Here is a 27,457-nt window from a genome sequence, read left to right as displayed (position 1 = left end):
GCCTCGATAAACTTTAATCAACGTTAATGAAAAGCATCTACCTCTTTTCGTTACGAGTCCTTCAATTTTACTATATAACGTAATTCTTTGCTTTAAAATTAGAACATTTCACCAACGTTCATCTCATCTTGGTTCCTTTAATTTTGCCAATGAGCAATGCTTAAATATTCGAATAACAGTGGAAAACCACTCATTCGTTCCAGCCAGTGCGCATTTCAAACCGCATTACACTTATAACGCTACATTTATCTTAATGCTTCCGTTTCAGCGAGCTCTATTATTTCAAGCTCGTGCTGTCCCGTCCAAGATTACACTTTATCCAACTACAAAGTCCTTAAATATTCAGTGATATTGCAGAAAAAGTATACAAAAAGCCAAAGCAGAGCGAGAAATTGAAAACGAAATTATACTGTCGTTTCATAAATAATAACGTCGACACGGTTCGTACAAACGTTCCGCGTAACATTTCACACAAGCGTTCGTTAGCAGGTTTGACTTGACATTTTCCAACGTTCGACAAAGCTAATTTTTGAGACCCAAGAGACATTTAAACCTGTTTAAACAAATATCCGTCCTTTTAGCCGGTTGATCGAGCTCATTTCTCATTCAACAATGCAACAGAATTCCACGGGATGTAATTATACTAATTTGACGATACCTGAGCCACCCTCCCCTACGTTTATTTACCGATATAAAATTAATTGCCAATTCGAAGCATTGTCCGATTCGACCACTTAATTATTGTAATGGTTGAATATTTTATCCTACGCATAAATTTCTACTCGGCAAACTACGACAATTACGCGTAGTCGCTTGAATATTTATGCAACTAGGCTGTTCTATCGCGTCTATTCGTGGTAACCGAAAATGTCGAACGCGGTTCCCCAGAAATTTATGAATGAAATAACTTCAAACAGATTTTTAAGATTGTAACGTGTATTCGTAAAATACATGGCATTTTAGGCAAAGATACATGTAAAATGAATAAACGAGAAATAATTTCAGTACTTGTAACTGTTTATATCTTCACTGTGACTCGTGCATTTCGTGCAGATTGTCGACGATTCATGAAATATTATTCCGCGCGAAATAGATAAAGTATCATACCACTTTATTGTTCGAATACTACGCAACTTAGTAGATCGAACTTTTTTTTCTTTTTTTTTTTTTGGGACATTTTTTTTTAATTTTATTTTGGTTATTTTACAATTTGTCCTTATGGACATTTGGTAAAGTGTTATATCTTATTGGTGAAGATAAAAAAATAAAATAAAAATAAATATAGCATGTGGGTGGCTACCCCCAGCAGGGTGCCAGCTTCGTTTTTTCTAAGTTATATCTTTTATGTGTAGATCGAATTTCATAATTTATCGTTATCCTTTTTTCGGTAAACGTAAATCATTTTATTTTATTCTATTGATTCTTCGTAATTAATTACACGAGATATTGTTAACGAAATGTTATGAATCACAAGTTTCGAGATACCGGTATCAATATAAAAAATACTCTTGCACGATAGTAACAAGTTCAATAATGAAACAATCGAAATTGTACGAGTAAACATTACAAAGTACAAGTTATTTGACTGCGTATCTTATTTGGCAAAAAATTATAAAATCGTAAAAAAAGAAAAAAGGAAATCTATAACCTATGACTTAAAACTTGCTAGTTTATTCGTATGATTAGTCGGTAAATTATGGTGCGAGAGGAACCTAATATTACAGCTGTCGTATTACGAATATTATAATATTCGTGTATGAAAAATTCACGAGAGTTATTTCAAGTAATCCTAGATTATCGACGATTCTAAAAATCATGGAGAACAGTGTTCCCTCTGCAAAACTCATTTCTATATTCCTGTTTCCATTCGCAAGCTTCCAATAACGTTCAAAAGAGGACTCAGAACTTAATCACACAGCTTTGGACAGGCTTTTTTTATTTCGATCGCGTTTCGAACTTTCGAGGTCGAACTACATGCCGAGCTGCCCTCGCTCTCGAATTCTATAACGAATTTCGTAAAATATTCCATCGTTGAAATTTCCAAATATTAAACGGATCATTGCGGAATTAAAGGAAAATCCTCTTTTTTTCCTGTAACAGTCGCCGACTCCATGAACTCGTATCTATTTGTTTCGCGAACGAATCGCGCGGTTTACAGAAAAGAGGCGGAAAAAGAAAACGAAGCCGTGGAAGTTAGCACGAAACGCAGTGCGAACGAAAGCACGTTGCAAGGCAACTTCACAGGTTTCTATCGCGAAACGCGTCGATCGAGAGCTAAAGTTACACGAAATTATGTGCAAACACAACTAAACGCGAGAAACCGTAACACAAAGAGAAAGTAGAATCGCGGTCTCCTTCATATCGTTCTCTTTAGAATATTCTAACAATTTACGCGATATCGCGAACTAGTTTTCGAGCAACGAATCGACGTCTCAGCGACATTTTATTCGTTCGCTGTTCGTTACTCGCTATTCGTGCAATCAACTATTCTACTGTGTATGGTGAATAGGGGAGTTTTGTAACTTCGTTACGTGCTGTAACTGCAGAAGCAGTTGCGTTCGAATGAAATATGATTTTTTCTTTTAGAATTTCTGTGGCCGGCTGTAATAGCCGGCAGACACGTAGAAAATTATTTAACTAACTACTTTGTGAAAAATACGATCGAAAATTATGACGAAGTTGAGAAAACATCGTTAAACGCAATGAAAATTACATTTCGACGAACAAAATTATTTAGCTATTCTAATTGTTTCTTATTTTTTTATTTTGTAGGATAATTTCAAACATACAGCAGCTCATGATGGAGGTATTATTGACTTTTACAGAGACACAAACATAATTGTACAGATGGGCGTATTTATTTTCATTGCAAAATTTTGATTACAATCATCTATGTAATACACTTATTATATTACGAGCCGATAATGATAGATTTTCGTATTAATTATTACAATCACCTATGTATATTATACTTATTATACGAATCGATTGTTGTATTATTAGAAAGATACATTACTTTATAATACGTTCGTTATACAATTGCGGATATAATGCACGGATAATAAGATAAAATGAGTAACCTGATTGAAATAATTATACAGAATGATCGATTGTGAATTTTCGAAATTTGGACAAATTACAAAGCAAAAGAGTTGATTTTTTGCTTGTAAACCAGTGTGGATCTTCTACTTACAAATGAAGATTGAATGATTATATATCATTATTATCATTTCTCTTTTTGCGAAGTTACATATATTTTATCTGTCTATTTGTTCAAAGTATAGAAAAAGAGTCAATACTAATCAGGGAGAAAAATAAAAGTTGCGCTATTCGCTGTAAAAGGCACGATGTCCGTACTATGGACGAGACAGCATGCGAAATAGCGTGAGTGGAAGGAAATTTTAAATTATGCAACCTGTCGGTGACAGTTCTTTAGCTGGCGGTTGCAGCGATAAATACAAAGTTCCTTTAGAAACAATACAGAATATTTCAATCGCCTGTAAGCTCTCTTTTATTCAGGTCACTGTGAAAAGAATAATCTGAATCGTTCAAATATCGCGTGTACTTTTTGTTGATAATTCGTAATAAATATATCCCGTGGGAAACGGAAAAGAGGAGAGGAAACAGTACAATATTGTACGAATTTGATATGAAAACAAAACAAAAATGATATTAATACGAAAAACAGAACATATAAGATAAAGTATTATCTTCTCTAAGTCTGAGGCAGTATGTCTCAGAGAAATGATTGTTCATATCGTTATATTTGAATGAAGTATAAACTATACTTCGTGTGATTTATGAAATATCGCTCTTTTCAACTTTCATATTATTATAAAAGTATTTAAAGAACTCTGTCTATACAATAAATCTTATAACAATATGCTGTTTTAATTGATAAGTTTGTGAAAATATAGAAACTTACACCCTGACGTGCCAATATTTTTATATTTCTTTGCAGATCTGAACAAGATATAAAATATACATATAGTGCAATTTATGGAGCACCATTTCTCGTATCCTTCTCCTAACATTAAAAAACAAGCTCAGTTCATATAACACATATTCATCGTACAATAGCACATATTGTTCGAACTAACCTTTTAAGTTCCAATTGTAAGAGTATTTTAATTTAAATTTATAAAACAGTGCATCTCCAATATTTTCCGTTTTGTTCTTTTTTTTTTTTTTTTTTTTTTTTTAAGAAAGAAATATCATTTCCTAATTATTTCACAAATACATGCTATTAATCTTTTAACAAAAATATTTCTTACATGATACTATTATATCTTCTGTTCGAAGTATCGTTACTGTTATGTATGTAGTTACGTAATTGCTTAATATATTAGGTAAAGTTTCTCTTATATTATAGAACTCTTCTAATATATTAAGTAAAGCAACTATAGTTTCGTAAAATATTGAGTTATGTTACAACACCAGCCACATCACATCCACGACAGCCTGTATGGAAAATCGACTATAACAATTAATATCGCGCGACGAAAACTGTCTCGCTGCACGTAAAGTGGCTGGTTAATGGAACCGTCGTAATTAATGAAATTATCACACAGTCGGCTGTCTGAAGAGCATAATCCTTCAAGAAGAATAAATTTCTGCGTCGAATTCATTGAATTCGCAACGAATCTACTAAACGAAAACGTGGCTCGAACGTAGGCAAGGGAAAATTAAAAAAAAAAATTACGCTCCCACGAATTCTCGGTTATACGAATTCTTTTTTTATCTCTCTCTCTCTCTCTCTCTCTCTCTCTCTCTCTCATCCGTCCGCTCTGTTTTCGGCAATGGAATAATTGCGTAGGCGTTTCATAACCGTAGAACATGCTCCTATTTTTTATTCCGTTAAAATAAAATAAAATAAAATAAAACGAAAGCTTTTGTTCGTATCTGGATCGATGGGAAACAGAACTCGGTGAACAAATACGTTTGATATCGTTTCAAAACGATTTCATGATAAAAGAAAAAGGGAATAATATTCTCCGCTGTGTAAGTCTGTAATTTTTACAAAAGAAAAATAAACGAAAGAGATAATGGTGGAATCACGAAGTTACACGATAGTACATACATCGTAGTGGCATTAACGCAAAGGTTTTTGCTGAGCACGCGAAATCCATATGGATGTAAAGTTTCTTTGATCGATTGCTAATATTGCCCCCGTGGCTATCCATTACTCGAGCTTCGAATATTGCGAATAATACGCGGATATCGTACTTCGCGATCAGCTCGATGACTTCCGCCATCCCAGAGGTGCACACGATCCGTCGATATCTATCGTGCCTGTTCCGATCCGTGAATTATATCGGACAAGATGCTTCGTGATAATTGAACCGAATACACGTATCGTGACCTTTGTTTCCTCGGAATAATTAATTGTTTATAAACATTAGTTAATTTGGAACGTTGGTGATAAATGAATAACATTACATTTTCATAAGCTTTAGAGTAATTTTTACTTAGAGTAATTCACACACACACACATAAACACTTGTTATGAGTTTAAAAGAAACAACATTGCAAAGAAATTATATATTTGACTAAAAGAAAATGGATTGACGAAAGAAATATATATTGGTAGAATTTTGTTGGTTGAATTAAAGTTGAATAAAAATCATCTTACAACGAGCGTAGAAAGTTTAATAATTTTCTTAGAATAAGCGAATGCAATGTTTACAAAGTGTCTGATTTTATCTAAGGAACAAATATCCGCAAGAACGTAACTAGAAATTAAATTATCTAGCAACTTGTTTCTTTGAAGTCACGGAACAACGAAAAGAATCCCAAATTCACTTGAAACTTGGAAAGGATACTTCATGTGAAGTAAAGTAAGAAGTTTAAATTGATACAGTGGTATCAAGTTGCTTGACTAATATTCATCGCGTTTCAGTAAAAAAATAAAACTATTCTAAATATGTAGTTTTATCAATGTGCTGGAAATTTTACTAACAATAAATTCTGTCTTTTGTCCAGGAGTATCAAACGTTATACGAAGTACGTAATTCGACGATGGAAGAGAAAAACCTAAGGGGATTTAAGTAAAATAACTGAAATGAGCTTGGCAAAGAGGTTGAAAAAATTTGGCCACATTTTCCCTTTGTTCACGGTTGAATAACGGACAATTGAAATGCTATTTCATCGTGTCGACGTTAATTCCGGCTAAGAAAAATATCACTTTGTTCGTGTTTAATTTACACTATAACTATGTCTGACGCTAAGATTTCCTAGCTCTAATTTAATTGTCGGTAACAACGTTTCAAGATCCGCTCCAAGTTATTCTTGTTAAGTAACATATTTGACTATTCAAGCGTCGTTTAAATATTCATCTAACGCGATGCAAATTAGCGCAAAAAAGGAAGATTGCTCGACCTTCTGTTTTAATCTCTCCTCCTTTAAGCTTCTCGAAGTTTTCTACTATCTGAGTCATATTTAACATCTTTGATTAATTTTGAATAGATGTTGAGTCGCTGGTTGTATTATTTAGGAACTTGAAAAGTACCGTACAAGGTATTTTATTTATCTACTGGCAAAGTGTTTCATTTATTCATGATTTTTAAGAAATATCCTTTTCCTCATACTGCTAGAAATATTTCAAATTTCCTCGAACTTCGTAAAGTTGCAAGTTCCAGGTGAAAGAAGGGATAATAATGAAAAAGAGGTTAACCAAATCGTTGAGATTCTTGTTCATGATCGCGATGTTAAAAAATTCGCTAACGTAAACTTTCAAAGAGGAGATTTCTGAAGAGAAGAAGTTGCAAGAAGAAAATAATAAGTCTGTGCGTATAGTGGATTAAAGAACAAAACAAATCGAAGCAGTAAGCCGGAATTGTCACCAGGGAAAAATCGTGAAGGTGAAGTAACGCGGTTAAACGGCAGTGCCGTGGTTAAGTTGCCGAGTTTATTCATGGCCAATTGATTTTGGCTGCGAGAGGCCCTCGGAAGAAGCACCGTCTCGTAACCCTAAATGGTAAATTGAATTGACATTAATTCCACGGCAGCGAATCGCACGTTGCTATTCGCGTTGCTCACGACCACCGGACGCGTTTCACCCGATGCTCGACAACGATAATACACAACAATATGAAGCCGTACGGAAAGGCCGGCATCGTATCGCCGTGTACTACACGTCGAAAGGGTTGTAACCGGATATAGGCTAATCTCGCCTCACGTAGGTTTCCTCCTGTAGCGAGCCATGCGCCGGGCATTTCGACGACCGCCATCCGGCTTGCGACGAAGAAGAAATTAAGCGGACAGAATAATGATGTAAGCCAACCAATGTAAGCTTTCACGCGCTGGGGAACCGGAGAAACGCGTCGTAGAAGGGTTAATACCGACCTCGGGATGCCGTGGGGTCGCCGCCAAGACTTCTGATGCCGACTGAAGGGAGCTGAACGGAGTTTAGCCTAGAAAACGAGTAGAACGAATCAGTCGTGATCGAATGTCAGAGAAAAAGAAGCTGAAAAGCAAGAAGTAGCGGGGGAAAGGGGTAAAGTGTTTTTGCTTTCCGAGAGAACCGTGATGTAACCTTATTGGTAGTTGGAGAGAGAGACAGAAACAGGAAGAAAGAGAGAGAGAGAGAGAGAGAGAGAGAGATGCAATTTTATATGATTGGATTTGGTTTAGATTGGTCTGTTGTAAGATTAGATCAGTGGTTTCATTAACTGATTCTGATAAACGGACTACGGATATTCATGCATTTATACCAGGTACAAATATGCAAAAGTGGGTAAGGTTGTGCATAAATGCAAAAATATGTAAAATACCAACATCCGGACGACTTTACACATTTTAACTAGAAATTAAATCTCAAAGTTTCGCCACCGAATAAATCGATGCTTACGTTACTAAATTCCACAATAAATGTGGCAATTTAAATGATATTCAGTATTTTATTAAAAATTATATCTCTATATTTCGTTATCAGACGACATGGAATCGTAGCTATTAAATTTTACTACAAATACATATGTTCAATGATTCAAATGATTTTCTGAATTTGAATTAAGGTTAAATCTCTTCTCTCGCATGAACCGATAAATATCCGTATCGGTTGCAACGAAATTTGAACGGTCTTGATATTGCATCGGGGACGTGAACGTCGATCGTGAAAAATATAGTCTGATATAAAGTCAACAACAAAGGAACTCATCGATCTGCGACTTGGACGTGACGTGAGAAAAGTCGTTTATCAAAATTCGAGTGTCGCTTTCTCTATGATGCTCGTTCGACGGTTGCACAAGCTTGGAACGCGTCGTAATTAATAACCATGTGCAACGCCACCCGGTGATACAGCGTGTTTGATTTAAACATATACGTTCATCTAAAAGTTCATTGTAGAAGTTAATTAATCGTTATAACAAACATATTTGATTTTGGTTTGTTTGTACGAAAATCGAAGAAGATGTATGGTGGATACGTATATAATAATTCACGAAAGTACTCAAACACTTGTAGACATTTTTTATGAATGTTACATTTGTTATGAATTATTTTTTTTTATGAATTATATTAGCAGTATGACAGAAAAATTTGGAAAACATCTCGGTAACATCAATGTGATTTTTCTTTGCTGAAGAATGTCATTCTTCTTATGTCCTTCGAGCTTTTCCTTTTAAAATACTTCTCGTGTTTTGTACCCTTTTTCCTTTGCTCGTTGTAACACATTTTTTTACTTCGTACCTATTTCTCTAACAGTCTCTACTTTTTCCATCTTGGTTTCTATTTCTATTCTTTCCGAACTTTATCCTCTTTCCGTGCAACCCTTCCTTTTTCTTTTATTTCCACGTCTCCTTTCTCTTTATTTCAACTGCTTTCCCATACTTCCACTTCTCACAGCTACTTCCCCTTATGTTCATTTTTTCTTCCATCCCATCTTTCTCTGTTTCTTCTGTTTTTCCCCCTTTCCTCTCCCCCTTCTCTCTTACTCTCATGTTTCCCTTCCATTTTCGCGCAAAGCTCGTTCTTCGTCCGCTGAAACACTGTCACCATGGTTGAACCGCGTGTACGTGTAAGCCGCGACCTCAAAAGAGGCCAGGAACTTGTCGACTCGCGGCCACACGTCGTCGACTATCGATCCTTCGATGCCACTTTGTGGTGAGCTTGTCTCGGGACCGGCAAAGCAAACCACCGAAACTACGGGTTCCCCTGGATCACCGATACTATCGACTGTTCGGATATTTGCCCCTGGTAAATATTGCCCTCGTAAAATACACTTGACAAAAGCAGAGTTTGCTCTCTCGCGTGTTTCTTCTCAGTTAAAATTGAAGTAACAAATTTTACGTACGTACTTGAAAAAATGATGGATTATGTAATCTATATTCAACGTATCGCTTTATCTACGTTCCGTCGACTTAATTGACCATTTAGTCTCTAACGGATCTCGCTTAACCTCTGCAATCTCCCAGAATCGGAGCGCCTGATTAACAGAGAAGGTCGTTGATTTATACCGCGAAATCCGGAAATCCGTGTGAGGACAGCAATTTACGATCTATCGATATATCCAACCAACTTGTGAAAGAAGGAAATAAGGAAAACGAAAAAAGTAAGCATGGCAGACAGCTGGATTCAAAGATTCAGAGATTCAAATATTCAAATATTCAAATTTCCATATATTTAAATTTTCAAATATTCAAATTTTCAAATTTTCAAATATCCAAAAATTCAAATATTCAAATATTCAGAGCTTCAAATATCCAAATATTCAAATTTTCAAATATTCAAATATTCAAATATTCAAATATTCAAATATACTAATATTCAAATATTCAAATATACTAATATTCAAATATTCAAATATTCAAATTTCCATATATTTAAATTTTCAAATATTCAAATATTCAAATTTTCAAATATCCAAAAATTCAAATATTCAAAGATTCAAATATTTAAAGATTCAGAGATTCAGAAATTCAGAGATTCAGAGATGCAAATATTCACAGATTCAAAGATTCACAGATTTAATGTTTCAAAGACTCAGAGATTCAAAAAGGAGGCAGGAAGATAAAGAGGGAAGGAAATATCGGTGAATCGTGATTATTTGACGTGAATCTTGTGTAAATGATACTGAGTTTACACGAGACGAGCTAAGGATATCGTCAAGCGGTCGAATCCTGTATCGACGCGTTGATAGAAATGCAAATTCGCGTCGCGACGCGGCCGTCGTGCAATCGAGGCAACGGCAGGAAATAGGTGCGCGGGACGAGGGGTTCGAAGCGGGCTACATGGATATACAGCGTTTCACGGAGCCAATTACACGTGTGATGATCAACACGCCGCTATAAAGCTATGATTAGGGGGATATGGTGAGAGAGCGCGAACCACTACACGCCTATCGACAGTTTGACCCAGCATGAATATCGGCGTCCAATAATAGCCTGGCCTTTGCCAACAGTTTAAGTGATAAAGGAAAAGATCCTCCTGTATGTATCCCACCAGTTCGATGCACTCGATTCATCGTGTTCGCTAAATGTCGTTAAATGTCGAAATGGTGATTATACGTATAAGATGATTTAGTTGATTATTAAGTATAGATTAATTTATGTAGAGGTGTTTAAACACGCGTTATATTACAGTAAAAGAAACTTTGTTATTCCATGATTAGGCAACGAAATGGATTATAATCAGGTTTCAGAGGAATAGAATAAACACAAATAAGAAAATGGGACTTTTACAGATATTTCTTTTATCTATCCAATATAAGTAGATTAATACAATTTTCATCGTCAATGACAATATCAATATTCGAGGAATATTTTATATTTTGCACATCTTATTTTAGATTCAAAGATTATATCTAACACTGTTGCAACAACATAATTGGCTCTGTATACTAGAACTTCGATAATAGAAGAACAAGCCAAATATCATTTTTATATCTTCGTGTTGCGAAGAAATTATCCGCTACTTTGAACAAGGAAAAGAATCCGACTTCAAATTCAAAGATTCAAAGTTTACAAAATGCTGGAATTAAGAAGCCCAAAAATTCGACGATTCAATCGTACAACAAACTAATATCATCAGCAAGCAAATGGACAATCGAAAAATCGCTTCCTAATCGTGTCACTAGGTCGTTTTCCAAGCACACGTGTTGTACAAATATCAACAGGCACTCGAATTTCCTACTCTCGCGCTTCATTTTCTGAAAGTGCAGCACTTCTTCGTTTTAGGATTATAGAAAACCAATTTCATTCGTGAACACTCTACCTGTAGGGCCGTGGTTATTTAGCAAGTTCGAGCAGAAACGCGTCGTATGCTACACTCGCGACAAGATGCCGTCAATAACGATGCACTCTCACGCTTTTCCGTTCTTTCACGATAAGTGGATATTGTAAGTTCAAAGGAATATAGGAACGGCGAATATTTACCCACACCACCGCACTGTTCGGGAAGCATGCGTATGCGAGCGTTATTCGTGTAAAACAATTTCATCGCGAGTTCTAGTTAGTTTCCGACCGTATGAAATATATATGCAGATACGCGGATTCTATAATTGCGTCGCCACGTCTCCGTGAAATTAGCAAACTCGTGACCATTTTTGTTTTGACATTCGATGTTGGTAGATATATGAAATATTTTATATGTATTTGCTCACGAAAGTACTTAAACATTTGCCACAGAAAATTTTTATGTGTCCACATTGTATATGTCATATTTAAAAATGTCATTATACGACATGAAAATGGTTGTTTGTTCTATTCGATTAATCGAATATTTAAAACATATTTTTCACTGAAAATGATGAATGTTATTGAACGAACGTAACGAACCATCTCAAACATCAATTTCTGCGGTATTCAGCTGAAACGTGTTATTTTTCAAAGATAGCAAGGCCTGTCAAACAGTCGTCTTGGTCTTTCGGGCATACGTTACGAAATATTCCACCCAGAAGTGAAACAAAATATTTGAGACTTGCGAGCAGTCGCGTAGATTTATGATACGTAAAAATGAAGAGTTATCGGAATATTTTGCATTGCATAACGTGTCATAAATCTGGGACGAAGACGACATATCCGACAAGAATCGATCAGCATCGCTCAATCAACATGTACATAGTACTTTACCTAGCGTGAAATTGTTTTTCCACGTATTCATAGATCATAAAATAAAGGAAAAAATGTATTTATTCTGCATACGCCAACAATAGTAATATCACAAAGTTATCATACGTTTCTCAGTTATCATACGTTTCAGTATTTCATTTGCGGTTTTATATTTCCAATTCGCTCAACTTTATTTCCACGTTTTCGTCATTTTGCCTTCGTTAAAATACTATGTTCAGACTGCGAACGTAATATAATTTTATTATTGAAATTATTAAACTCATTCGTAGCAAGTGAGAAATATTCTTGTGGACTGGCAAATTCAGAATAAACGACGAGTCTCATTTCGGCTGGCAACATCCATCAAGAAATTCAAGCGATAGCTTACCAGGTCATCCCAAACGTATCCTATCTGCTCTCAAAACCATAGCTCACCGAGGTTTCTCCATTTCTCAATTTCTTACCGAAACATAGTGTAATTCTAGGACGAGCCACGAGTGCCACGATTTTATCCCGAAAGGAAAACATAAACGCGCAAAAAAGAAAAAAGAAAAAAAGAAATAAAGAAAGGACGAAAGTAGCTACTTGTGTAAGAGCAGCATCCGTTCACGATGAAAAGTATTTGTACGCGTTCGACGCTGGCGTACACTTAAAAGTGGCTGGCTCGCTGCCAGACAGAACAATTCGCGCGTAAATATACGTCGTTTAGATGGTTAATTTAACATTAGCAATTTAGATGGTCTGGCGAATTAGCGTCGACCTGACGCGGTCTGGCATCGTTTCCTAGCACAAATCTAGGCCTGTTTCTCCTTCCTTTCCTCGAGAATATGTTGCTCTACGATGTTTCCCGTTGCGGTGTATCGCGATCCGCTCACGGGATTTCTGAATAAATTGACCAACATCGCCGTTGGCGGTTGTTTATTTTCGAAATTAAATTGAATTGGCCCCATAACTTGCCGGTCTATTAGCCCTGGGGACCGGACTAGTTTGCTCGTAAATCTCCAGAGTATCGGCCTGGGTGGTGGCACTCTCGTGCATGCACACGAGAGTATCGGGAGGTGAGACAGCGGCAGCCAGGATAGCGTAAAGAGTGAGATAGAAATAGAAGAGAAGGGAGAAAGAGGGCGAGGGTGTATGGTTGCGCGAGGAAGATGAAAGAGAACCGGGATGAGGTGGGACGAAGGCTGGCAGCCGAGGGTGTGGGGATTCGATTCGCTTCCGACAATGCGTCCGGAAGCTCCCAGGAAATACATGGGCGTGGTGCCGAGATAAATGTACTCTTGCATTTGCATAGTTACCTCTCGTCCTCGGCCTCCATATCCTCCCCTGGTGTTCGCTCCTTTTCAGATTCTATATCCGCGCCGCGTTCACCCTCTCCTCAACGGGGTGGCCGAGCCGCTCACCTTCCCGTAACCGGTGCGTCGCTCCTTGTTTCAGGGAATCTTTGCAAACATCTGCAACGAAGTCTTGCGAGTCAGCTGCTCGGCAAATCCTCGCGATCTTCTCGCTCGAGAATGTTTTAAGGATTTTGGAGCACTTCCAGGTGGTCGGATTTACAGAGCGTGTTATTTTGGCCAGATATCTGCTCGTTGTGATGTTGGATGATTGACACGAAACGACTTTATTCCCAGCTGTGAAAATAAGATTCTTCGTGTGTTTTAAATTATTATTGAAAATAGTCTGTAAACAGTCTCACGAAACAAAATAGTGAATCGAATAAATCTTGGATACGTTTGAGTTAATAATTATCGTGGCTCGAATTAATAATTATCTGACGAAGCTCCTCGATTGTTTATATGTATATAGAATAATAACAATTTAGATATAATAATAATTTAAAACGCGTCCAAGTTTGCCACTATCTATTCAGATACGATTATTATTATTGTTACAAGAATTCATTCTATTCGGACGATAACGAAATGTTTCGACCAAATTTAATTTACTGTCCAAGCTCGTTAAAGCGTAATTAATAAAAATGATAGACGAGAATTTATGCAAATATTAGATATTCATAGCTCTTAATGCGTTTGTAGGTTGAGAATGTGCAATGTATTACTCCCAACCAATGTTATCCGTTGTTATGCATAAATTAACCATTATATTCATATGTGTAGCGCACAACGTTCCACAATTTACGAAGCTTTATTCAATGAAACTGTTGTCCTTAAATAACAGATACAGTGATTTCCACAACTGTGGTAACACTCTTTGAGATTGAACAACTTTCTTGAAATTGGACCAAACGTCTTGTTTCTTTTTTTAAAGGTAGGAAGATTAATTTACTAGATAACACGAGAAATTTTGAAAAAATTCCACTTTTTCTGCATATGAATCTGCAAAATGTGCTGTTTACATCTTCGTTGCAGATTAGAAAATTGAAAAAGCAACCTTTATCCTTTTCCTCGCGATTCCGATCAATTGCAATTTTTCCAAAAATATTTTTCATACTTAGTCATCCAGTAAATGCGCCATTTGCCTTCTGAATGCAAAATGCACCTTCTTATGACTTAAGTAAATTTAAGTTAGTCTTAGATAAATTCATGCCGTACATTTGGGTTAAACAATAAATAAAAAAGATACAAATTATTTGATATTTCATGATTTTCAGTATTAATCGCGAACAATTCGATTATGTTACATTTCTACCAAACTCCTCTCATTAATGAGGTTATCGATTTAAAAAAGCCTCAATCAGCATTCTAAAACTTTTATGTATGGATTACTCGGTGCCAGGTAAAGGGGACTAACCACGAGGAACCGGAAACACTCGTTTAAATGCACACCAGAGACAAATCTCGTGCCGGAAGACCCGTGAGACTGTTCGCTGGCGTCCTGGAATTATTTATTACGAATATGTACGATCGGTCGGTCGAGTTTTCTGTTTCGTGAAATCGACGAAGACCAGAATGACCACGATGCTTGTTAGAGATTCCTAAGAAACACGAAATACGCACCCGCATACCCACGTTAGATTCACGGCCATGTTTTGGCAGCAGGAGTCGAGGTTTTCTTGCTCCAGCAACGACGTTTACAGTGACGACAAATTTACCGTCCCTCAGACTACATCTTTGTGTTTCTCGGATATCGTGCTATTTAAACATAAACTTGTGTACCGAATAAACTTGTCTGCTTGGTGTTTGGTCATGTTGTCAGAATGAGTGTTAAATATTGTTTGTGTTGAATCTGTGTAAGTATATGCACAGTTGTATCACTGGGTCTCTTTATTTCGAGAAATTGGATAAAGATAACGTTGACTGGCGACTTAAAGGAGATGTCTTCTAATAGAATTTGTAAATTATGTTAGCGTTAATCCTTTTCCTACGGTCCTCTTACAATCGTAAACTTTTCTGTTACACAGAATGAAGAGTTTTTACAAACACGGGGATTTAAATAAATAATTAATTGTAAGATGATACATATAACTGAAAATTAAAATGAGTTTATTTCATAAAGAACGCAGGTATTTGTATAATTTTAGTGTATAATTCAGTGTTTGAGAATGTATATACAGGATGTTAAGGTATATTTTTGTGGAACACTTTTGCAGGATCTATTTTAGAAATATAACAAAGACATAAAATGTTACGTAGAATATCGCTTTAGACGCAACTTTTCCAATTATGGGCAATTGAATTTTGCGCTAAAAGTCTTCCTATCCTATAAAATTCTTTTCTATCTTCTTATCGCTTAAGACGTGTTTGTAAACTCTGTTGATCCGTTTGTTGATATCCATTAAACCTCTTCATAATAAAAATCTATTATTTTATATATTATACACGTTTGTTATATATTAGATGCCAATATATAATAGATACCAATTTAATCCTCAAGTAGATTCTAATAACGGCAGAATAACATGCAATCGAAATATTTGTGACGAAACACGTGACACAATATTTACTGTTCAAACATAAGTACTGGAAATGTTTGTTGTCCAAAAAGTGAGTGAGGTAAATGGTGTCACTGGATTATTTCCAGAAAATGAAGCAGCTATTATGTTGCCGTAACCCGACTTTAGAGTTACATTAACGCGTCGTAAAGTGCTTCTATATTCTGGCTTTTATTATGTAGAACTTTAGAAGTATGAACAATAAAATTTTCAACGATGAAAGCTGCAGAGTTCCGGAAAATTAAACGTTAAACACTGTGTCGTTCGATAAAACGTTTAAGATGTTGTTCCGAGAAACCGAGTTTCTTAGGAAAATTTTCAAATTTTAATTACTTGTTAAGAAGGACACATTGTACATGTAGTTAAAATTTAAGTAACCCCAGCGCTACCGAAGTTGAAATATTGTACCTCAAAGTTTCCCTATATCAAACCAACGACATTTTCATTTACTGCAGCGAAAAATTTTTTTTTTGGAATTTTTCAAAATGGGAGATGAAATAATTTGTTAGTTGTAATAATTACTTATCAGGTTCATTGTAAAATTGAAATTAAAAAATTGTATTTTAGAATTTCATTCTTACCTACAACAATCTCAAATCATTACTTAACAATACTTTATTTAATATGTGAGTAAATATGTATAAGTAAGTAAATATATCTTTTTCTACAAGATTTAATGATACAAAAACTATGATGTCACTTCTACTTCAACTTTCAAATATAAATACGTACAAAATCCATCATTATCGTTCCCTCAAATATGTATACCTACAAGAAAAAGATTCAACCCTACAACGGTGAAGAGGTATACTTGAATGTAGGTATCTACTACTGGTTAGATCAGTCAAATGATATAGTATGCTTGCCTACAAGGTGCATGTATCAATCTCGGCAGAGCTGACAGCTTTATGTTTAGATTGAAATCCCAGTAAACCAAGTGTGCCTCAGCTCTCTTACTTTTAAAAAACGAGCAGGAATAGAATAATTCACAACGATGTTCTGAACGCAAATTCTCTTTCAGGTAATAACTTGGATTTCTCAAATGGCCAACCCATTTGACATATAAATGTATTATTTTTGTAACTTCATCTTGATTTTATGAATTTTTGGGAAAGTAATAAATTACTTCTATATTCCTTGTAAAGAAAATTTTTCAAAATATATGGTTTCCGTTATAAATCATAATTTAAAAAATTTTTTCTACGTTTAATAAATTGTTGAAAAGATAAAAATTTATCTCTCTTTACAATGCTATAAGGAATTATTAGATACGTTGTTTCGTACCATAAATGTAATAAAGTACGTTTAATCCAAATTTATGAAATATTCGATGATCAATGGATGATAAAATAACATCGAATGGGGATACGCAAAATTTTATAAAAATAAGACGTGTCCAATGGAATTAAATGATGCAGCCTGTCGTGTTATTTTCCTTTTAAATAAACGCCAAGACGAATTCGTCGGTTGTTTTTAACTATTCTCCATTTCGTACTCACCGATCCGGCATTTCGTTGAAAATACCGGCTAAAATGAGATTCTGTGTTTTTGTTGCTTGTGATTGTAGCTGAACGTTGCCTCTGTCGGTGCTTCCAAGACGTCTGTAAACAGAATGTAATTGGGGAATTTCCTTTCGTGATGTTATATGGTTCGGAAATAATTGTGTTTTATGCAACATTAACTCATGAACCTATTTCATATTAGTTGGCAATTTTCATAAAGGGTTGAGAGACAATTGAGAAATTGAAAATTATGATCTCGTAGAGTCTCGTTTGACGATGTTGCATGGCTTAGAAGTAAATAACTGTGTTCAGTCTAATATCAGTTCATCGGGCTGTTTCATATTAATTAACAAGATGAAATTTCGCTAAAACAGTAGCAGATAGATCTTGCGATTGACAGGATTGAAACGAGTAATCGACTTGAAACATATAACCAACTTCTGTCTCGAGAAAACGTCGAGTGCCTCAGAAAGGTATCCTGTAAGCAACCATAGTCGATCTTCGATGGCTTCTCTAAGTTCATTGAATTAAATTCAATTGTCCACTCCTCCACAGCTCTCCCCGCGCCACTTAATATTCCCATCAATCTCTCGCAATCACGTTGAGTCATATTTTTCACTCTTGCCTTGTCCTACAGTAGATAATCACGAAATTCCGTTATCGGATTCTTCACTTCGTTGGAACCTAGACACCTCGAGAGGCGGTCGACTGTTTACGAGCACCATTTTATATCTATAACAAGAAGATTCTTGAGAAGTCTCTGAAACTGTCCCGAAACTTCGTCGTGAATAGAATCACCGCGCTCCCCGAACTCGTGCACTTGTTAGAACTATAAAGCTCGATTAAGGCAGGCGGTCCTTACGCATCTCGGATTTCGCGCTGGTTTCAACCGACTTCGCGCTCACGTCGATCTTCTTCTAGCTGTCTCTTCCTGTTCTCTACGTTCTAACTGCTTCAACAACGTCTTCCTGAGCGACGAGGTCTCTCGTCGACGATCGTTAAACTCGTCTCGATCGTCCGAAAAGTTGGAACTCGCGAATAGTACGACATGCACAGCGTGCACAAGCATTATTCGATCTTAACGGGCGAACTTGCAGCAACTGATAAATGTGTAAGCGACAAGTTCGTCCTGGTGGTTATATAGAAGGATGCGCAGTTAGCGTGACTGTAGGCAATCGGTGTGTTCATGGTTTAGGATGGCTAGATGGAGAACGTTCCTCCCTATCAGGCTGTTTGTTTGTTCAACGATTCGTTTACATCCGATGTAACGTAGCTCCGTTCTTGTTAAGGTTTGCATTACCGCAGCAACAAGCCGCACAGTGCGCGCAACGGATTAATAGGATCATGTTTCTGGCTACGACTGCTAATTCGTACCAACTGAACATGGTAAATATGGTGCGGTATCGATGCTACTTGGATCTAAGGTCTTGGTAGATATTCTTGTAAATAGGTTTATCTTAATCTTATATCGTACGTTGATGTAGTTATTGTTTGAAATATATACATGTAGAATATTATGGGTAAAAACTAGTTTTGACTAATTTAGCGGAGACCGGTTGAAAGGCTAGCACCGATATATAAAGTAAAATGTAATATGAGAATGTGCAAAAGTCCGATTCCTATGCAATTCCTGGAATATCCAGTGATGGTAGTTTCTTTTACCAGTATGGCCGTTATTCTGGAGTGCCTGAACATGTGAAATTCGATAGGGCATACGAATCGTACATAAAATGTAGATAAACTGCTGCAGACTGCAGTATTGAGAGATACGTATAGTTTCTACTACTATTTTTCTTTTTTTTTCTTTTCCTTTGTCCGGCTGCGCTTCGTTAGCGTTCATCCCCCGGTTATAGCTTTTGTTCGTATTCAATGTTAATAACGGTACGAAAATATTGTATCCGGCAAATGTCTCGTGCAATAGACGAAGCATTTGGAAACTATGCCAAAGCACGTGAAATATATAAAGTGTAGCTTACACGTATTGGAGGACACGCAACAGAACTTGCTGATCGACTGCAATGCCAATGAAGGACCAACGCTTTGAAGATGAAGTATGAACGTTGAATTCCATTATTAATTATAGGCGAGCTGATTGACCGCGTGTGCATTGGCACGTGAAAGAACAAGTCATTGCACTTGCACGCTCATACCGAACAATGGGTTTACTTCGCATTGCTCGTGGTTTCTGAACTCTTTGAATTCGAAAAGGTCGAAGACCATTATTAACGCGGAATATGAACACTCGGAACAAAAGCTATGCACAGACTGGAAGATGAACACTAACAAAACACCGGACAAAGTAAGAAAAATAATAATAACGAGGAAACTCAACTTTTGTATACGTCTTTATCTTTTCAACTTTTGTCTATATCTTTGGTACGATTCGTACACCCTATCGAGTTTCATGAGTTCAGACACTTCAGCATAACGGCGGTGTTGATAGAAGAAACTATTGTCACTGGATATTTCGGGAATTGCATCGGAATTGAATTTTTTTACCTTCTCGTATTATATTTTACTTTCTAGAAGTATGAAACGCGTCGATACATTTGACTTTGTCACGATTATAGTATCAGTGTGTATCAACAAACAGATTATGCAAATCAAATTGGTTTCCATCATGATACAATTTTTTTACCATTTTCAATGAGAATGGTTCATTTATGACCGATGGTTTGGACGGTTTCAGACTTTTGTTACTCGCGATGAGTACTGTACGTACGAGTACTCCATGTGTGAGTGAGTACTACATGTATGAGTAAAAATTTGGTCTTCAAAATTATGCTCAACGTCAATTTTGCGATCGACTGTAACGGATCTCCACCGACCCAAATGAGCTGCAGAATGAATCTATGATAATTAAGGTCGATCTTTTCTTTACATCCTCTCCATATTTGACTCATACATTGCCGTTACTTTTAATAGTAAGTAGCGTAGATCAATGCTTTACAATTTAACGCAAATCGCTAGTTGCTTGAAGAAGAAAAATAATTAGTGTTTTAATATTTCTAACCTTCGTCGAATTCAATATGCAAGAATTATATCGTGATTTTCAAAATATGTATTTGCGTGTGCCATTAGACGGAAGGTTGTTCGCGATTTACCACGGTACATGTCAATTATCGGAGCGTTTTGTAATTTCGAAATTGATCGAGTGGTTTGCATACGCTCAATCAACGTTGAAAGTGCGTATAATTATAACAGATCGTCGCGGGTGCGTTATTTTCTGTACATATTGTTATCTATGTAGTCACGTTAAAGGGTTAATGAATATATTATTAAGTGAATTTGCAATTTTAAGCAATTTAGTTAATTATCGTGATTCATCGTGCAGGATAAAGCTCTTTAAATTTTAATCATATCCCTTCTAATAATAAGTAAACGAAGCTAATAGGATAACATTAAGTTTTTATTGCGTTAGTCTTTATCGTATCTTTGACTTACTTAAACAGATGTCACCTTTGAGACACTAAATACCGGTTTATAAATCAAAGATAAAAGCAACGTGATACATATTTTTTGACACATTTCCGTGTCGTAGAAGTGACGTACGTCAATAAAGCTATCCCAGGAAAACACGATTGGTTTACGTTCTGATGGTGAGAGCGACACATGCATTCCATCTGAATTTCAAGTCGAGATTTCCGATAGTCTACATTTCAGTACGACATGAATTCCCTTTCCTATTTAATTCACTATTTCCCTATTTTAATTTCATTTCGTTGTAATCTCCAATTTTTACATTAATTTTTATAACAAATTTTATTTTATCATAATTTCTATCAATTATAATTTCAACGAAACGTATGCTACTCTTTTTTTTTATTAGAATATCGTATCTACGTATCTTGATTAAGGAAGGTAAAGTAATTATTCGATCAAATTCGAAAATCGATGGACAATTGTGAAAAAATGTATATTTAAGAGAGGTACAATTCCTAATTGATAATACAATCAAGGCAATGTTTATTGTTCCAATAAAAACTCGTATGCATTGAAAATATGAAAAAACTCTTGTTTGGCTTTCATATTATGCTAGAAAAATAAAATATAAAAGGTGTCTCATTTGAATAATTATAAACGGCACTATACATGTGTATGAAGATTGATTTGCTTTTAAAATTACTGGATTCTTCTACAAAGAATTGTTAATTAGAAATCAAAACAATTTAAATAATTGGTATTCCCGTAAAATTTATACGTCACATATTTCGTCTAATTAAATTAACTACCTGTATTGCTTTTTTCATACACCTTAAAATTTTTGAAACGTATTTCGTAAACATAATAATTTGTTACGATCGTTCACGGAGAGACGCGATCGCGAGGAAAACGCGTTAGCGAGAGGCGTAAGTTCTCGCTACGATTCGGATAATCGACGCCGCGAATTAGTCGTTCCCCTGTTTCGGTTAAGATAACAGAGGTAGTTCAACGAATTTAACACTGTATTAACAGGTTAATATAACTTGTATATTTAACAATAATAAATGTAATAATAAAAACGTCACGAATTATTTAGCGATGAATACAGTTAATGTGTTACAGGAATTCGACCCGACTTTACGATATCTCTCGATGAATTCGTTGGACTAAGCGACCTTAATTTTATTCGTCAGACCTCTCCATGTATGCTGTTAGAATCTTCAAATGAGACTGATTGCCTTCGATCATTTCTTTGTCTTCTGGGGGAGATAACCCCCACTATGCTCGTGTTACGCCACCGTTCGCGCCTATGATCACGTATGCCACATTCTTTGTGTAAATAAAATCTCCGACCTAAATTAACATTTCCAGAACTGGCTGCTTGGTGAGAACTATGTGCTCGTCACCACATTGTATATTTTCCGTCGGGCAGTAAGACGATCTGTCTGCGACACTGTAATACCGCGAGCGACAGTTAGAAATATGGCCTATAGTAAGCTTCGTGGCGTAACAAATTTCATGCAATTATCATTGTAACATTATTATTCGCATGTGATTAAATATTCTGTCACATTTCATGAAATTCGACAATAGTGTTACACGAGAGTCAGGAAAAGATATAAATTATTGATGTGTAAGTATTTATTTATTATTGCTCTCACCTTGACTAATAGAAGATCATTAATGTGATAACGTAAATATAAATAGACGAACAAACACTTTATGAGATTTTAAGATGGATAAGGTGAAGTATTTCACATTCATGCAACCATGATAATGTCTATTTGTTCGTATCTTTAAATATTTCTTTATCGAAAGTAATGGAACATCTGTATCACACGTATTGTTATTTCTTGTATCAGTGATTAAACATGTAGCAAGTCACAATGAATCCGCTTGATAATTATAGATTACTAAATACAGAGTGTGTTCTCATGCTACCGTATAGAAACTTTAATTAGTAGTGTTTGAAACACGGAAAATATCAAGTTTGCATGCGGAAAGTGTAATTTTAGTGATTCTGCGCATCGTAAAATATTTCTCTAACACCAGAAATTCTCAACCAATGATACGCGAATTAATTAATTTATTTATTTAAATTAATAAATAAATCAATTGATTAATTTAAATTAGTTAATTTAAAAGCTATTCTTTAGTCGATTTTTCGACTAAAATTAATAAAACTCGAATAAATCAAATTTCTAGATAAAAGAGAAATTTCGGAGACATTTTACAAAGAGCGAATGAATTTTCCATACCATTTCGCACGACGTACTTACCACACAATAACGATAACAATAAACCACTCAAGGATGGAACTTAATGCTGTAAATATCAAATTGCAGATAACTTCAAGAAAAACATTTAACTGAAAGACACAACATTCCAATAGAAAAAGGAATCCTCTATGAAGTACATCAACCAATTTCTGAATGGCACGATATGTATTTGTTCGAACAATAGTTTACACGAATCCTCTTCGAGAAATTGTATAATTTTCCTGCTACAGTCTGCACTTTTAATAACCGTTAATTCATTTGCTACGTAACCAGCTCTAACGACATTCTACGAATCCAATAATCATTCTCCTTATTTTCCACGATTTCCTGGGATATCGAAGGTAACCTCTTGTAGGTAGCGTGTTTCAGGTCCCTTTCCAAGCTAAAAGTATTCCTGCAAGTTCTCCTCGCAAGTTCCAGTCCCTCGTTTCCTCTTCCGGCCGTGAAGACACGCGGCCGCGCGTGGAACCGCCGCGACGAACAAAATTTAACGGGCTTAAAATTCAGGTTAGAGCGTAAGTGAATTTCCCGGGAGAGACAGGGCTGTCAGTCCTCGGCGAAATATATGGAAATGACAAAGTTTTTCCGCGCGTCACGGAGTGCCTCTATTTGAAAGGCAGATCCGTACTTGCATATAGGCGAAAGAATAATTTCGCGCATCGTCCCCGCTGCCTCGTGTCTACGAGCTTTATTTCGCTGGATATGTACATCGCATACCTATATGACGCCGGGTATACACGCGTGCACTCTTCTAAACCAGCCTTTTACCCGCGTTGTTGCACCCGTTTTCCATCCGTGTACTTCTATGAAAAAAAAGCTCTGGCCGCTTATCTCTCGACAAATTTTCCGATACCGGTTCATTATGGAAAACGTTAATTGCGCGTATCACGGATTGCCGATTATTTTTAGATGGATTTTACAGGGGTTTGAAGGATTAATGTTTTTGATAATTTCAAATGTATATAATGTTAGCGTTAATGATAGCGGATTTGGTGGATTATTTTCTAAAGGATTGACACAAAATGAGAATTTATCAGAGTGAACGATACATGTATGTAGAGTTATAGTATATATATTTGTTAATTCGGTGATATTTTATATATGTGATAGAGTGGATTATGAAGGTTTCTGCTACAGTATACTGTGAGCAGTACAAGATATCAAAAGCGTAATCTTTGAAGGATTAAGTTCTTGGAAATTTCAATTGTATAATGTTTGATTGTATTGGTTTAAAGGATGGATTCTCTTGAAGAGATTGGTAATTGTACGTAGAACGATATTCTGAAAGGATGTATTGTTATAATACATACACATATACATATGTATATGTACCGATTCATGCTGTTTGTGTGAATAACGAATGTATGATAGTGATTGGAGTTTATGTGTTTCATATGGACGATAAATACCAAATGTCTATTATAAATATTTTAGTATACAATGAAGTGCGAAAGTATTACCATTATTTTTATAAACACATTTTATATATATGTTCTAAAATTTTTATAAATATATCATGAACGTTTTATAAAACATTTTGAAATTATATTTGCAGTTAATACCTTGTAAAATTTATATACACTTTCGAATTTCTTTCCAACTTTATCAACGTTATCTCTGTATAATTTCAAAGCATTTTACATAATGCGTATAAGGTATCTATAAATTATACCGTTTTCATTTTTTAATTATAATGAAATTACACTGATTAACATCCGTAAAATATCGTCTGGTACTTCTGCGAATATGTTTTGTCAACAAACATTAGAAAATTAATATTTTCATACTGATTATTCGTCATACGATGTAAAAGTGGGGAAAAAGGTAAAAAAGAAGGATGATTAATGATACGTTTCGTATAAAGAACATATATTATATTTTACATTTCTATGATATTTTTTACAATAACTTGGCTCATTTCTTCATTATTTATTGATTCTGTAACTGCTATATACATTTCAATTTTCAAACAATAAAATTTGACTCTTCAACAAATCGTCAAAAATTATAAAACCTAACAATATCCAATATTCAATTATAAAATTCGTAATTAAAATTAATAATAAAAATTGCATTTGTTTGATCTTATTGATTTATAATGGATTGCGTGGATTATAATGGATTTATAATGCGTGGATTCTGTTGATCATAACTAGTGTAATAAATACTGATCACTTACAGTACATAATCCAGACATCCAAATTCATTTAATTGCAGCAACATATTCGCCAAAACTTTATTAATTTCATCTCCACCTATGTGACTCATCGTTTTCATCCACTCCGATATTTCCATTTGATCGAAGTCTTCCGGTCCAATAACACACTTTCCCATCACCGTAGATAGGAAAAACGAGGCAATGAAAAATCCAAACAGACCTTTCTTCTTATAATCCTCGTAGAAAGCCTCGAACGGATATTGTTCACAATCCATATCATTCTCCTTAAGACACTGTATCAAAGAGTCATGATACACTTTCAAAACATTATCCAACATATTTTTGTCGATATTATTCGCGCAATGCAGACATATGAACGTAGACAGATCCAAAATTGGCGACCCATACCGTACTAATGCGAAATCGATAAATGTAGTTTTCAGTTTACCATTTTCATTTTTGAAGAACATGTTATTTATCGTTAAGTCGCCATGACATAGCGTGGCGAGAGGTTCCTCGGCTTCGATAAATTTCAGAGCCAAATCATACGCGTTCTCGAATCGAGCTTCGACCTTGTCACAGAATTGTTTATCGTGGCCCTGCTTTCGAAGGTAGTCGAGCCACCTGGTCGCAGATGTATCGAATACGAGCTTCATAATGCTCTCTGGACAGAACCTAACTTCCTGGATATTCTTCACGAAATCGAAGAATTCTTCCTTATGATTCTTCTTTACCGTGTACGCTCTCGCGTGGAACCTTGCGATTTCTCGAAACGCAGCTATAGTGTATACCATCGGTATATCGCTCTTCCATTTGCACAAGTCGTAACCTTGCTGAGTAACTATATTCTCTAGGACGATCACCGAATCAAGAGAGTCATTCTGCTCAACGTAAACACAACGAGGCACTTGATCGTAATACTTGGCGTACCTTTTATAGAACAATATCTCGTTGTGGAATTGTTCGTCCCATCTCATTACTTCGCGTAAACGGTTCAACGTTTGCGGTGTTTTAACCACAACGCTGTTCGATATTTCCTTCTCTTTGTCGTCATTGTCGGTAGCCGAGTTAGAGATGATATCGACGAAGAATAAACTCGAAAGGAAGAAGGATTCGTTAGGCGTTGATACTTCGTATCGTATATCATTGAAATTTTTGCCGAGATTCGTAGTTATCTTGTCGACCAGCGGGTCTAACCAGGCGTGACAATTCTTCGTTTCTTCACACATCATGGCATCACTAATTAGCAACGAATATGGCGACGATTGCTCCAATTCCTTTCAACTGCAAATACGATCGTAGACTGACGATGACGAGCAGCGCAACTGAGAGTCAACTATCATCTCATATAATATTGACTATGTGACGAAGCGGGGCACGAGAAGTAGAGTGGGGGACGCAGAGTACAGCCCATGATATAGCGAATTTCTCACATTGAGGAATTAATGACTCGTTCCTAGTATTACGATACTCCGAGAGAGCCGTGAGTATATTCCTAGAAAAAGAGTGGTTAATGATGGAGTCAAGTACGTTGCAAGTAAGGTTCGATCATTGACTGATTGAAATTAGTTAAATTAATTAAATTGTCCAATGCAGCACTCTTTGCATTTTTCAAGATATGATGAAATACTTGAAGCTTCCTGTGCTTTTTAACTTTTGAATAAAGTTGTATTGTACAGGCTACTACAAAATACTTTAAATTAAACGAAGAAAAGCATAAATGGCACGAAGCAAATGGTAAACCTTTCTTTAATAATAAAGTATACTTGGTATGTTAACATTGTCATTTTAACCAAAACAAGGTTAATGTAAGTATTTCAAAAGAGAAGAAGTAATACTTTCAAGTACACTTGTATGCAAATGTGACAGATTCGAACGCTATATAAATATTTTGGGTAATAAAAAAGGCTGCTCCAAAAATGCCTCTTGCATCAAATAGATTCGAAACTTTATAGAAATTAAATAGAGAAATTTAATTAAATAGAAAATATAAAAATTCTCCATTTGCTTGAATTAATCACGAATAAACTGCACATTTCTACGCATTTATGAGGAATCAAAGATGCAAAAATGTAATATATGATATAAAATACTCAAGCATAATACTTGTTCATTATATTCACTCGTATATTTCTGCTTAAGTTCCTTCTCTTTTG

At 35.6% G+C, this 27,457-nt stretch overlaps 2 protein-coding genes and 1 long non-coding RNA gene across 6 annotated transcripts in view; 1 reads left to right on the top strand and 2 right to left on the bottom strand.

The window, feature by feature from the left end:
• LOC132915996 (lachesin-like) overlaps window positions 1-27,457 on the top strand; it is a 480,024-nt gene that overhangs the window by 244,195 nt on the left and 208,372 nt on the right. The gene's annotated exons all lie outside the window — the stretch shown is intronic.
• On the bottom strand, window positions 2,475-17,564 carry LOC132909773 (uncharacterized). The gene is made up of 3 exons (XR_009658609.1): window positions 17,439-17,564; window positions 13,346-13,678; window positions 2,475-7,412 (listed from the first exon to the last, which is right to left on the bottom strand). It is a non-coding gene; the product is annotated as an uncharacterized LOC132909773 (long non-coding RNA).
• Window positions 23,220-26,630, bottom strand: LOC132915925 (uncharacterized). Its single transcript, XM_060975697.1, has one exon. It carries the CDS (start codon window positions 26,531-26,533, stop codon window positions 25,319-25,321), a length of 1,215 nt encoding a protein of 404 aa, XP_060831680.1. The 5' UTR covers window positions 26,534-26,630; the 3' UTR covers window positions 23,220-25,318.

The sequence above is a fragment of the Bombus pascuorum genome, chromosome 1, assembly GCF_905332965.1.
Source record: "Bombus pascuorum chromosome 1, iyBomPasc1.1, whole genome shotgun sequence".
NCBI lineage: Eukaryota > Metazoa > Arthropoda > Insecta > Hymenoptera > Apidae > Bombus > Bombus pascuorum.
Note: the sequence above shows the minus strand (reverse complement) of the source record. Positions and strands in the feature narration are given on the sequence as shown.

Bases quoted from the DNA above. Each gene is read 5' to 3' on its own strand.
- LOC132915925 (XM_060975697.1), bottom strand. From the start codon at position 26,533: ATGATGTGTGAAGAAACGAAGAATTGTCACGCCTGGTTAGACCCGCTG.